Genomic DNA, 14,310 nt, shown 5'->3' on the forward strand with positions numbered 1-14,310 from the left:
CTGGAAACAGGGGCTCTGGGCTGCTCCCTGGGATCACTGGGACTTAGTAGGGAGGGAGAGGGAGACAAGAGAGGCCTGTGGACAGGGGGAGTTGGGGACTAGGAAAGGCTGGGAAGGAAGCATGTCACAGAGGCTGAGCAGCCATCTGCTGCTGCTAGGAGGTCCTGTGAGGTTGGGTGGAGAGCAGGGGGAGGTCATGGGTGACCACGAGGAGACCAGCCGAGTGGCATGGTCAGGAAGCAACCTGACTCGCACGGGTGGAGGAGATACACGGAGGAGAGGAAGTGGAGAGAGATCATGAAGCAGCCTTACTGTAATGGAGAGCAGAGACACAGGCTGTGGCTGAAAGGGATGAAGATGATACTGCCAAGACTGGCCTGGGATGTCTTGCTGACGGTAGACCAGAACCCATCCTCCATCTCCCTAGGCCTTCTCATCAGTGAGTGGAATCCCTCCCACAGCCCTCCTATCACTCACTTGGGATTAGGGTGCTGGGATGTTAACCCTTAGTAAAGGTTCATAGTAATTGCACCTTGAAGGAGATCTGACTCCTGTCCCCATGGAGACCTGATGGGGAAGACTCCATCCTTGCTTCCTGCACTTGCCAGATTTCAAGCAGAAAATGGGGTGAGGTGGCTGTAATAGTCCTTCAGGAAGGGGTCAGATGCTCCCGCACCCCATCATCTGCAGCCCACATTCCTTTCCCCACAACATGCTCTGAGCTCCCTCTGTGACTCTGCCCCTTCCCTCCTTTACACAAGAAGTCAGATGTGTCAACCTTCAAGGGCTGTGTTCCCTGCTAAGTGTCATGACAGAGAAATTCAATGTGCTGGAGAAACATAGGTGAAGAAGAGATGAGTCTTTCAGTGGAGGTAACTGGGGTTTGGGTCTTGCAGGATGAAGAGGAGTTCTTCAGGTAGAGTTAGCATTCCAGGCCAAGGAGCAGCACATGTAAAAGCTCAGAGGCCAGCAGACGAGTGTGGATGGGGAGTGAGGGTAGGTAGTGTCCAATTGTGATGAGGCTTGGATGCCTTACTTTGGAACCTAGCTAAGGTCCCCTGAGGTCTGGCATGACCAGAGCTGTGACCCAGCATCCTTGTGTTGGGGGCCAAAGTGCAGTGAGGAGAGTCTCATTTCTTACCTGAAGAATCCCCAGATGCCCAGGCGGTATTGAATGGTTACCACCACCACGTTTTCATGGGCAGCAAGGGCCAGCCCATCATAGGTTGATGCCGCACCCATCCTCAGCCCCCCTCCATGGATCCACACCATCACCTGGGCAGCGGGCAAGGAACATACCAGTTACAGGACGCAGAGCCAGGGAGCACTCAGAAGGTGTCTTGTTTGGTGACCTACCTGTTGGTCACAACTGAAGGAGGATCTTATCCAAAGTTCACCGGCGCCCAGCAAGGTTGCCCAAGGTAGTCTTTCTTCTCCATAATTCTCCCAATTGGGGCCCAAGCCACCACCCCACTGTACACACTCCAACTACCCAGCCTGCAATGCCTTTATACCCAGCCTCCAGTGCCTGCTCCTCCCAAGGCTCTTCAGGCTGAGAACATCATCATGGGTATAGCAAAGGCTAAGGATGTTGTGTTCTCCCCCTCACTCCCATCACCCTCAAGCCTGGACTGTTCCTGCAGCTCAGCGTACCCTTGGGGAGCCCTTGTATCTCAGCTTCATCTCAGTTAACTCTCTCCTGGTGAATTAAACTTATCTGTGCATGAATGATTGTCTCGGGAAGCACACATGCCTGTGGTGGTGTCTCTTCCTCAAATGCCTCCTCTATGCCTCTGCATCCCCAAATCCTATCCATCCCTCAAGAGCCCAGACTAAGACCCACCCACTTCAGGATGCCTTCAATCAATGGACTAATGCTGTCTGAGAACTTACTATGTGCCAGGGACTCTGCTAATACCCAAGGATGAGAGTGGATACAATTCCTCACGCATGGTTCTTACATTTTAAAAGTCCACATGTAGCAGGGAAGAAGTGAAAGGGTTAAAATAATAATATTGTAATAATAATACTAATAAAATATAAAATAACTGATAACATAAACTATGTCCCAAGTGCTGTTCTAAGCACAGTAAAATAAACTATCCATTGGGTACATACTAATACTGTCCCATTCTCCAGGTGGAAAATGGAGGCACTTAAACTGCCCAAGGTCCTACAACTTAAAAGTGGTAGCAGCAGGACTTTAACCCAGGCAGTCTGGCTCCAGAGTCCACACGTTGAGCTGCCCAGCATACCGCAGGCGCCAGTCACAGTGCAGTGAGTCCACTGTTAGGGTAGTGGTATGAGCCTGCCTCTGCCTATTTAGCCAGGGACTGAGATCAAGCTTAGTGGTCACCCTTGACTGATCATATGTGATAACTCTCATTTTAAGGAAACAGAGGCTTAGAAAAGTTAAGAAATGTCCAGCTAGTCAAAGGCAGAACCAGGATTTAAACCTAGACCGTGTAGTTCTAGAACCTGTGGCCATTCCTGGAGGTTCTCCTGCCTCCAGGTTCTCAGAGACCCTGTTTCTCCCACACCTCTAATCCCTGCCTGCCTCCTGGGGAGGGTCTGAATGAGCATCCATCTTTGTGTGAAGGCTGAGCCCGCAGGCTGGCCTGCAATAACATACTGAAGAGAGAATATGTCTCTACAGCCCAGATGGCAAGATCCTTGAAGGCAGGGGCTGCGTGGAGTGGGTTCATGTTCTTCTTTTTCCTGAAGCCCCAGGTCTAACTGTGTATATGGGGCACTGAGTACACAATAGAAGAATGAATGAATGAATGAATTAATTAATTAATGAGTAAGCCTTTCTCCCACTTCCCGAGTCTACAAAGCACATGTAGAGCCAACTTCTAGTCCCACATTTGCAAACCTGCTCTCCCACTCCTGGTCACCATGCCATGGTGCCCTTGGGAGACTGGTTGGATGCAACACCCCTTCTTTTTACACCCTGGAGTGGCCTCCTTTGCCAGAAAATCCTACCCACCCTGCAACCTGCAGCTGGCAGCCTGCCCCACCTCCTGCCCTTCATTTATTTGGGAAATGCTGACTCACAGGGTCATCAGCCTTTGGCCAAGACAATTAGGGAGGGAAAATAGGTACAGAAAAATCCAGATATTTGGCCAAAGGCAAAAGGAAGTGCTTCTGGGTTTGTCCCGCATTTTTCCTTTAAAGCCTGTACCCGGACAGTGAAAGTTACCCCAGATGAATATTGGTGTGCTAGAGAAAGGCCACATACAAGCTCAATGCCCTACTCCATGTCGAAAGCACTGGTTTGAAGATCAGAAGACTTGAGCCAAAACCACCCTGCTGGGTGACCTCTCCTTCCCTGTCTGGGCCTCAGTTTCTCCATTTAAAAAAGAAGAGTTGGGGTGTAGGCTTTTCTCTAAGTTCCTTCTACTGCTAACATTATTGGAAATCATGTCTTATCCACTCTGGGTATCAGATTGTTCATCTAGTAACTAAAAGTAATCATTCTTATCTTTCTATTAGCATGAGGGAACTTGGAACAATTAAGATGTTCATTAAAGATGCATAGCAAACTCCCCCAGAGTCCCTGTGTCATGAGGGGAAACTGAGGTGTGGAAAGCCTGTATTTCCTGTGGAGGCCCTGAGGTCCTGGCCTGTGTAGCTCCCTCCTCAAACTGCCTTCATCCCCTTCTGGTCTGTCCCAGAAGATCCGGGGTACTGGAACTGACACGCCTTGACCAGGGGATCCCACGGCTTACCGGAAGCCTGTTTTTCTTGGTCAAGTCAGCAGGAGTGTAAATATTGAGGTAAAGACAGTCTTCGGAAACCTTGAGAGGAATGTTCTCCTTTCGGTTGGTCAATAGGTCTGAGAGAAACTGCCCTGCCTTGGCATTTTGGGAACACCTGAGGAGGGGGAGAAAAGAACCCTTGAAGTTCAGTGGGATCTAAGCCAGGCGTCTTCTTTGGCAGGGCCTTGGACTGGGAGGTTTAAGCCTGAAAATGGAGTTGATATTTACAGACTCACGACATTGTAGTGATTAGGAGGCTATCAGGGGCTTCAGGTGCGGGCGCTGGGACTCACTAAGGTCTCCTAAGACCAAGCAGAATGAGAAGGGCTTCACACCTCTTTCCTTCCCGGAGCCTTTGGGACTCCCAGCATCAAGGAGGGGAGACAACAAATACACTGATCCTCCCTGGGAGGTGACATTTCCACCAGTAGCTCAGGGGTAAAATCTTTGTGGGACAACATCAGGAGAACTGTGCTCTAGTCCTCTCTCTGCCACTTATTTGCAGGGTGACTTCGGGTGAATTCCTTTCGCATTCTGGGTCCCAAATCTACCAGGTCTAAGTGAGAGCAGTGATTTCTACATGGGTCTTGCAGCCCTGACATGCCAAGATTCTATCATCTGCCTCTCCCAGGAAAGTGCTGTTGCATTGCCCTGATGAACAATCAAGGATACAACATAGATGAACACTGGTAATAGTTATTGAGTCCTCCCAGTGTTCCAGGCACTGTTTTAAGGACGATTTGTATATTAACTCATTTAAGCCTCAGATCAGTCCCATTACATAGGTTCTATTATCTCCATTTTACAAATGAGAAAACTGAAACCCAGAGAGGTTAGAGAACCTGACCAATGTCACATAGCCAGGAAGATCCATGCCATGTGGTTCTTATACACAAGTGTATTATAAGCAACAGTCCCAGACCTCAGAGTACCAGAAGGGAGGTGTCACCGCCCCCACTAGGTACATGAGGAAACTGAGGCACTCAGGCTCTGGGATGACACAGCTGTCAAGTGACAGAATCAGAGTCAGCAAAGATGACTTCTTGATTTCCATCCTGGGAGATTTTCCTACAGAACACCCAGTACAAGCGGCGTAACAGTAATAATAATAATCAAAAGACATTCCAATGTGAAGAAAGGGAAAAAGAACTCAACTGCACTGGTCATCAGATAAATGCAAATTGAACAGGAAAATAATATTGCTGTTATTGTTATTATTATTTTGCCTATCCGATAGCGAAAAACATTTTTTAATAATCCCAAGCATTGCCAAAAGTGTGCCAAATGGAGATTTTCATACATCAATGGTAGGAGTGTAGTTGGAATATTTTGGGAGAGAAATCAAACAAGAGATATATACTCTTTGATTCAGAAATATCATTTCTGGGAAGTTATCCTAAAATATTCATAAATGTGCATAAAGGTTGCACATTCATGATGTTATGTTATTAAAATCATCATATGTAACTTAATGAACCCAAATACAAACTTGGGGGAAATTAATTATGGTTCAATACCCAATGTAATGCAGCTGTTAACATCAGGCTGTGCTATTTCATGGGATGGAATGATGCTCATGACATACTTATAAATGAGCAAAGCAGGCATCCAAATTAACTCAATGTAGCATTCCATTTTAAAGGAAGAAAGTATAGCAACAGGCAAAAAACTGGAATACGAACAACATATTAGATCATAATACTTTACCATCTAAAATAGTGACAGTTGTTCTCTCTGGGTGGTGGGATATTGCATATGATTTTAATATTCTTGCATTTTCTTCTCTGAATTTCCTAAATTTTCTGTAATAAGTATATATTACATTTGCAGTCACAAAATAAAAACAGAAACTATTAAAAAAAAAAAAAAGCAAAGTAAAGAAGGTAGCCAGAGGTGGACTGTTGGAAAGCCTTCGAATGCCTGGCTGCCGAGATGAGTGGGGTCTGCTCTGATGCCTGTAGGGTCCTTGGTACCCTGGGGAGTGGCGGTGAGGCCAATTAGAACCTTTGGGCTTTTCTTCCCAGCTTGGCCAGGGTGAATGGACACACCTGCCATCGTGTATTCTCAGGAATAGGGAGCTGGACACACTTGAGAGTTGAGTACTTGCCGAGCAGACAGCTCAGTACACTTGCCACCCACACACCTCCTGGCCCACCCCTCTACCCATCTATGTCAAAATTCAAGACAGAGGAATTCATGAGACCCTTCTTTCTGATCTCCCTCAACTGCTTAACTGCTTCTTTGTTTCCAAGGCACTTATCCCGTTCTAACAGATCACATAATCCATGGGATAATTTGCATGTTGTTCTTCTCTGTCTCCCGCTGCTAGAATGCATGCTCCATGAACCTAGGGATCTTTGCTTTGTTCACTAATGGATCCCAAAAACCCAGAACATGCCTGGCACACAGTAGGTGCTCAATAAACATGTGTTAAATAATGGATTCCAGAATGCTGTGAGAGTTCTGGAATGTTCTTAAGGGTCTACAATGATCTTAAGGATTCCAGAGCAAAGGATCAGCCCATCAGGGGAACTGCCTTGACTCCTTCCTTCATCACTTTGAGGCGAACATCCCCCACAGACACATGCCACAGCCACCCCTGGCTTACATAGGAGGGTAAGAGGTGGCATTCTTCACGAAGCTCCATGGCTCTGCAGGCTGCGGTGGAGTAAACCTCAGGGGTCCAAGAGGGGGCTTGGCAAAAGGGATTCCCAGGAAAACGGCCACAGGCTGTGCAAATCCTTCTAAGCTGACGAACTTCCCCAGCACTTTGCCATGCACGGTGTCCACCACAGGTGGCGAGGACGGGTGCCCTGCTGGACATGGAGAACAAATCAAGACGCATCAGCTGCAAAAGGTTGGACCCGGATTCCAGATGGGGTTTGCCACTTTCCAAGTGAGCGACCTTTAAAAAGTCACCTAAACCGTCTAGGCCTCAGTTTCTGTTGATGTACCATAGGGATGAGGATCAATGTCCTTCCTAACTCATCAAGCTGGTTTAAGGAACAAATTAGAATTGGAGGCATAAAAACATCCAGCCAAAAATAAATGCAAGAAGGAGAGCTACTAGGAAACAACGAGACATTTAGCTTCCCCCTTAGAAGCCTCTGGAAACATTTATCCATTACAATCCTGGCACTGAGCCGCATGCTGGATGAGAGGATGAACAAGAGGTGCCCCGAATTCTCAGACGCACTGACCCTTGTAGGGAAGGGTCACATATACACCTGGGCCTACAGCTGGGAAGGAAGTGGCCATGTCCTGGGAGAGGTACCCATAAGGCAGTCTAGGAATTAGAAGAGGGCTCAAGGCCTTCTGATTGCGGGCATCATAGAGGAGCTGGGACTTGAGGTAGGTGAGGATTGAATAAGGGGAGATGAGACGCAGAAAGTGGTACCCAGCAGAGAGAAGGGAATGTGCTGAGGCGCAGAGCCTGCCTGGGGAAGGAGGCATGGCCCACATGCACCAGGTGGAGTCTGGGGAAAGTGGAAAATATTCCTGTTATGACAGAGCACAAGTCAGGGAGGGCCTAGAATGCCAGGCTAAGCGCTTGAGTTTTCTTTAGTGTACAAATAAGCAGCAGGAACCGTTCCAGATAAAGGATGTGATCAGGTCCAGGAAGATTCTTCTGGTGGCCCTGGGCAGGTCTGCTCCATTCTTGCAGCATGGACAATGCTTCCTCGCTGAGCTGAAATTCATTTCCCACAGCCTCTGCATCAGTCCTGGTTCTACCTGTCATGGGACTATACTGGCCTGATCTGGCCTGCAGCTTGTGGCCTTTCAGACACTTGATCTTGCTGCCCACCCCTCAGGTCCTATCTGGCTCCAGTGACCTCAGTTGATCTAAGCTTCCCTCCTAGGAAATCATTTCCAGCCTCTTGTCCTCCCAGCTGCTCTGCTTTGGATACAGACAAGACGTCAACACCTCCCTCAAAGCGTGGGGCTAGAACAGAACAGAACAATTCGGATTTGGTCTTAAAGGGGAATATCCAATCACAATGGAAACCCCTTATGCAAAGCCCAGTTACACAACAGCATCCATGTGTCATCTTATCAATAGTCAACCCTCTAATGTCAATATTTAGCTTCATTTTTTTTGTTGTTGTTGCTAATTACAAATAATACTGAGATGAACATCCTTGGAAGTATGTGTATTGACACAGCAATGGGTGGTGGCATTACAGGTGGCTTGTTTTCTTGGTGATTTCCATGTTTTCTGCACTGTATGGGATTTCTGATCTTCACCTGAAATCCTCCCACCCCATCCTAATTATTTTAAAATTTTAAATAAAAAAAGAAAAAATATGAAGAAATATGATGATGTCTAAAAGGTATTTCGAAAGACTTGGAGACCAGGCACAGTGGCTCACCTGTAATCTCAGCACTTTGGGAGGCCAAGGCAGGCAGATCACTTGAGGTCAGGAGTTCAAGACCAGCCTGGCCAACATAGTGAAAGCCCCTCTCTACTGAAAATACAAAAATTAGCTGGGCATGGTAGTATGTGCCTGTAATCCTGGCTCCTGGGGAGGCTGAGGCAGGAGAATCACTTGAACCCGGGAGTCAGGGGTTGCAGTGAGCTGAGATTGCACAACTGCCATTCCAGTCTGGGTGAAAGAGCAAGAAGGAAGGAAGGAAGGAAGGAAGGAAGGAAGGAAGGAAGGAAGGAAGGAAGGAAGGAAGGAAGGAAGGAAGGAAGGAAGGAAGGAGGGAAGGAAGGAAGGAAGGAAGGAAGGAAAGAATGGAGGGAGGGAGAAGGAAGGAAAGCAAGCGGGAGGAAGGGAGGAAGAGAAAGAAAAGAAAAGAAAAAGACTTGGTCCCTGACCAGAGGTGGGGGAAATGGAAGAGAAAGAAGACCAAAGAGCTGGCTTGTGATGCTGGATCACTGTTCACATAGGCTCACTGAGATGTCAGTGGGATATCCTAGCAAGATGACGCCACTGGACAAGCACACTTCAAGGCTGGAAGGAAGCCTTGTGGGGGAGCAGGGCAGAATCTTCTTCTAAACCATGAGGGGTACATACCATGGATGTGTATGGCTTCATCAATGTGAGAGGCAAGGGAAAAAAACAAAGATCAAACACAGGAACCACTATAGCCAAGACAGAAGATCTATCAGTGTAGGGAGGAGAGAATGTTCTGGTGTCCTGGAAGCCCAGGGAGGAAGAGGGTGAGGAACCAGCTAAGAGTGCTGAGGGCTTCAGGGAGGTGGAGGAAGGTCAAGGCAGAGAAGAAACCCCTGGGCTGGTCTTTCTCAGCTCAGGGATTCACTTCAATAGGATGAGGTGGATGACAGCCAGAATGCCAAGGGTGAAAAAGTGGGTGAATGGGGGGAAGCAGAAACAAGTATAAGAACAAGAGCAGTTGCCACTGATGTTATATGAAACATGAACATGTGGGCACCTACTATGGGCCAGGCATGCATTCCAGTTCGTTTAAATTAATCTTCAAAAAGGCCTTGCTGGGTAGGCATCAACATGTCCATTATACAGAGGAGGAAACTGAGGAAGTGAAGGCAGCCCGTATGGTCTTCCTAAGGAAGGAAATGGATGGCATCGCCAGGAGTAACCAGAGGTAAAGGAACATTCAGTTTCAAATAGGGTTCCTCTCTTCCTCTGCCCTTCCCCACAGTTCCAGAGCTCTCACACTGTCAGGCTGCCAGAAGGAAGACAGGATGCAGATGGGGCCTGGGCTGTCAGGATTCAGGACCCAGAGACAGACCCAGGCATGATTTTTGGGTTGACCTTGGGCAAGTACATTTCCCTGTGTGAGTCTCAGATTCTCCGTCCATAAAATGGCACGGGGGCATTTCGAGGCCCCTCGCTGCACCCCTGTATGTACCATGTCTTTTGCTTTCTGTATTCTGATGCTCTGGCATCTGAGGCCTTGTTGACCTTGGAGAAACTGTCCCTCCCAGAGTCCAGCCAACCCGGAGCCCACATCCCAACCGCCTCTTTGATCAGGTGGCCACGCCCTGGCCACTACCCACCTGCCCTAATCATGCCAGGGCTAGGTACAGACAACCAGGAACAGCCCCTGTGCCCCAGAGCCCCTTGAATTATCCCAACTCTCCAATTTTCAGCCTGCCTGTCATGCTTTTCCTCTTCTATCCTTGGAAGCCACAGTAAAAGCCCCCTGGCCTGAGATCCGCCCTGTCCCCTCCCCATGCTCTGCTGCTTCCCCTTGTGCCCCCCACACTGGTGTCCTCCTCCTTTTGAGAACATGAGTAAGCAACTGTCTTTTTAATGGCAAGAGGTCCTGATATAGTGGCGTGATCACAGCTCAAATTTTCCATTCATACACTACATTTTAAAACAAGGCCTTTATGTTTATCCACCCCTTTTTCGTGCTTTCTACATACCGGGCGCTGCCAAGAGTGCTTTAAGAACGACGACTCATTTCCTCCTCACTACAACCCAGTGAGGTAGGTAGCATTGCCACTTCTATTTCAGAGAGGGGGTAACCAAAGCACGGAAAGGCTCAGTCCCTTGTCTAAGGACACACAGCTATGAAGCGCCCAGTGGGAACTCAAACCCACGCACTCTGGTACAGAGACGATGCTCTGAATATTCTGCTGAGCCGCTCTCCGTGATCCAGCCAAAACAGGGCTAATTAAGAGACAGTAAAATGAGCTGCCTAAATTTATCCTGTGTGAGGCCTGAGGTCGGCCAGCTGCCGGCCTGCACGGGGGCGAGCAATGCAGGGTGGTCTCAGGATGTTCACCCTCCCTGCATCTCGCATCTCCGGGCGGACTGGTCTGGTCCGGCTCAGCAGCTCCAAGTCCAAGTCCAAGTAGTGAGGGCGCACAGTCGCGGAGCCGGACCTGTTGTGTGTTTGCCTTTCTATGCATCTGCGTCAACCTCGGCCCAGAACAAGGATTTCAAAAGTGCCCCGCATATTTTTGATTTGAGAAGGACTCACCCCAAGCCGTGAAAGCAACGAGAGTGGCCAGGACAAGAGCACGGAGCCACATAGTGGAAGGGCGACAGTACCCGGGCCTGCGAGGTCTCCCTGCAACTCAGAGGGACTGCCCTGTTCAGCCCTGGAGCCCATCCAGGCCCTGAGTTACCACCCTGAGCTGCCAATTGCCTAATCCTCTAATTGGGAGATAGCAGAAAAGCCCTCCCTTTCCCCAGATTTCCCTGGGCTTCTATTGGGACCTCAAGCCACGCCCACCCACAGTTTACTCTCTCTCATCAAACCACTCTGGACTATACTCTCAGATTACAGAGAGCTATAAACTCGCCCAACTGCTTGTTAGATAAGGGTTTCTCCCTTGCAGGACTCTAACCTCAGTGCACTGTGAGGGCCCCCAAAGGCCGGCACCAGGAGGCAGATACTTTTAGGCACAGGGAGCTTTAATCTGAGGTCCTCAGAAAAAAACTGTAAAATGTTAGAGCCACTGACACCTCACAGCTCAGCTGGGTAAGTTAGGACATATCTCAGCTCCCAGAGCTTGTGTTTCATAGCGTTCCAGGCTCTCAAGCTTGGAAACGATTTTAAATTTCATCTAGTCCCCTTTCTGAGGCCTGAATTACCTTTACAGTGTCCTGCCAACTGGCCCAGCCTCCTGTCACACACCATCAGTGTCAGAGAACTCACTACTTTTCAAAGCAGGAATTTTTGGACATAATGTAAAAAATGAACTTCATCTGCTCATAGTCCCTGGCTCTAATCATCCACCCATCCATGTACCCACCCGTTCTGTGAACATTAACCAAAATGCCTGGCACCTGGCCATGTATAATGGATACAAAGGCCAATTCAAGACATGGTTCAGCATCTTTTTTTTTTTTTTTTTTTTGGTTTTAATCATATACCTTTGCTTTTTAAAAATTTTTTTTATTATACTGTAGCAGGACGAGCCGCAGACGAAACTCCTCAGACACCAGATTAAAGAAGGAAGAGGTTTTTTATTCGGCCGGGAGCGTTGGCAGACTCGCGTCTTAAGAGCCGAGCTCCCCGAGAAAGAAATACTCGGCCTTTTTAAAGGCTTACAACTTTTAGGGGTCCATGTGAAAGGGTCGTGATAAATCGAGCAAGCGTGGGAAACATGACTGGGGGCTACATGCATGAGCTAACAGAATAGAAAGTTTTACAATGCTTTTTCCATACAGTGTCTAGAATTTACAGATAACACAAGTAGTTTAGGCCAGGGGTTGACGTTGTTATTATTACTTTGTTTAACTCCTAGGACTCGGTGGTGGTGTCAAGGTTGTCTGGCTATTTATGTTACTTTTGTTTCTCTCTGTCTTGTGAACTAGGCAAGGAAGGGGGAGGATGGCAGCAGGAGTAGTAGTGGTCTCCTTCCTTATCCCCCCCTTTGAGAATTTTCACTAATTAGTGGGAGTTCTCACTTTTATTTTTACTTTCTGAGTCTCTTTGCAAGACAGAACGATAGTGTTTTATGTCATATACTTGTGCTGAAGTTTTCTGATGAACCATGGTAGCTACAAAACCTTTTATCATTTGAAGGAACAAGTGTAATACACAGGGGAGCAGCAAGCAACTTTCTATTACTAGTAATATACTTATAATGAGGGTTTTAAATTTTTATAGCTGGAAACTGTTTTCTAAATGAAGACCTAGGATCAAACCTGTGTTAAACTTGTACAGGCACATGCATCAACTTTGTCATGTCCTCAGCAGGTTAGTTTTGTCACTGGGTCTGAAAAGCTTTTTCTTAGCGAGTAACACAGTTTTTTAAAATAACAGAAGTTTTTAAGAGCCAGATGCTTGAACTCAGGGCATCTGTTTGGGGAAAGAGTTAAGTTATCTTGAGGCATTAACTCTTTTGCTTCTCAAGGCCATTGGTCTCTTATGTTAGCCTTTTAGCAAACATAACATGAAGAAACATCTAGGCTGCCAGCAATGTTTTCAGCCAACTGAGCAAATAGGCTTTTTCTGTTTTTACTAAAGGAAGAAGTTCTGGTAACTCCTGGTTTGTATGTTTAAAGAATGACTGTAAGACCCGGAATTGTTGCTGGGCTGGACAGGTCTGGGTTTCCTAAGTAGTAAATGTACAGTGGGGACACCTTATATAGGTGTTTCTTCTAGCGTGGTTATGGGGGGTAGTAACAACAAAACAATGTACAGCATATACATATCCAGCAAGGGCAAAAGAGGTCCTTACTTGGGGAAAAGGTTGAAGACAGCGACAGAATATTAGGAAAACAGCATTACAGGAAAACTATTAGTCTTAAGATTTTTAACTATATTTACTTGCTTGACGAGTCCTCAAGCTTCGGCCGTGCATAGACTAGTCAGCTGCCGGTGTGTGACTAGAACAGGGCTTGTTGTCTCCTCAAACTTCAGCCATGCGTAGACTGGTCAGCCTCCGGAGTGACCAGAGCAGGGCTGTTGTCCTCAGCAGCAGCTTGGTCTCGTCTCAGGATCAGCCGGGTTGGATGATCTGCATCCTGCTGGCTGGTCCACTTGTCCTGAGCTGCCGGTGTTAGCTGACTGTGGTAGATCTAAGACACAACACCTGCAACTTTAACAGCAGTGGGAGTGGACAAGGTTACAGTATAGGGCCCATCCTATATGGGTCCTAGAAAAATTAGATTTTACAGAGTCACTAGATTTAAAGCGGTGTCAGGCTTATAGGCATTTTCATTTATTTAATTGTGAACACTTTGTATGGCTTTTTTTAAAGCCTACATTTGCTTTCTTAAGGTTAATTTCTTTAGTTTCTGGAGGTCACCTTTAATTTGACCTATAATTTGGGGGTGGTCGACCGAACAAAATGTTATAGGGCAAATACCTAGTTTGTTTGATGGGGGTGCACCTGACTCGGAGGAGGACCATAGGCAAAAACCTAATTTTATCTTAAATGAGCAAACAAGCACTAGCATGTACAATAGTCTCCAGCATGGGGCAGTTCGGTAAAGTCTATAAGCAAGTTTTCACAAGGTATGGCTCTTTTTACTGTTTAAGTTGCTTAGAGGGGGTTTTCTCCCCACCACTCCCCCTTTGTAACTCTATTTGGTGGCTTAGCCTTCAGTGAGAAATTGGAATCCAGATACGGCAGAATCTTGCTGCTTTTAACTTCTAATGTGACCATGGGCTCCTGGGAACCTAATGAGAAGGTGCCAGGTCTGCCCTAGTCTTCACATTCTTCAGCTCCTGTCAGTCTGATCAGATCAGTATTTGGTTCCTTCAAGGTGTGGCAGCCCTTGGCCATTTCCTTTATTGCCTTTTTGAACATTTATCTTTCTAGTGTCCTTTCTTTTTGCATCTCGCACATTAATCTCTCTCTAGCCTTGTCCGGCTCTTGAATCCTTGCCTAACTTGACTTCTTTCACATTTACATCCACGTCCACGTCTTCTCACATGACTAATTTCTTTTTTTTTACACTTACTCTTAGTCTTTCTTTCTCTTTTTGCTCTTTCCCAGTTTACTGATGCCCAAGGCTGGTCCCGGAGGTCAGGTCTGCTAGAGTAAACTGAGTCCAACACTTTTACACAGTCATGCTTGACAGGGCTCTGTGATACTGGGAGCAAGGTGGTGGGTTCAGGGTGTTACAAACTGCAATGGTTAAACGGGGATTTT

The 14,310-nt window shown here is 47.2% G+C and overlaps 1 protein-coding gene across 2 annotated transcripts in view; it reads right to left on the minus strand.

Annotated features, from left to right (window-relative positions):
• The window catches only part of LOC105494077 (liver carboxylesterase 1-like), a 32,653-nt gene extending 21,838 nt beyond the window's left edge, over window positions 1-10,815 (minus strand). Inside the window, exons 1-4 of one of the 2 annotated variants that reach the window (XM_011762181.2) lie at window positions 10,680-10,815; window positions 6,370-6,577; window positions 3,732-3,876; window positions 1,142-1,275 (exon numbers count right to left, since the gene is read on the minus strand). In XM_011762181.2, the coding sequence (XP_011760483.2) occupies window positions 1,142-1,275; window positions 3,732-3,876; window positions 6,370-6,577; window positions 10,680-10,731 (539 nt within the window). In that variant the 5' untranslated portion in view covers window positions 10,732-10,815. The remainder of the gene's footprint in view (window positions 1-1,141; window positions 1,276-3,731; window positions 3,877-6,369; window positions 6,578-10,679) is intronic. The other variant, XM_011762182.3, reaches the window with a different exon arrangement.
• Window positions 10,816-14,310: the final 3,495 nt, after the last annotated feature.

This window comes from Macaca nemestrina, chromosome 18 (genome assembly GCF_043159975.1).
Source record: "Macaca nemestrina isolate mMacNem1 chromosome 18, mMacNem.hap1, whole genome shotgun sequence".
NCBI lineage: Eukaryota > Metazoa > Chordata > Mammalia > Primates > Cercopithecidae > Macaca > Macaca nemestrina.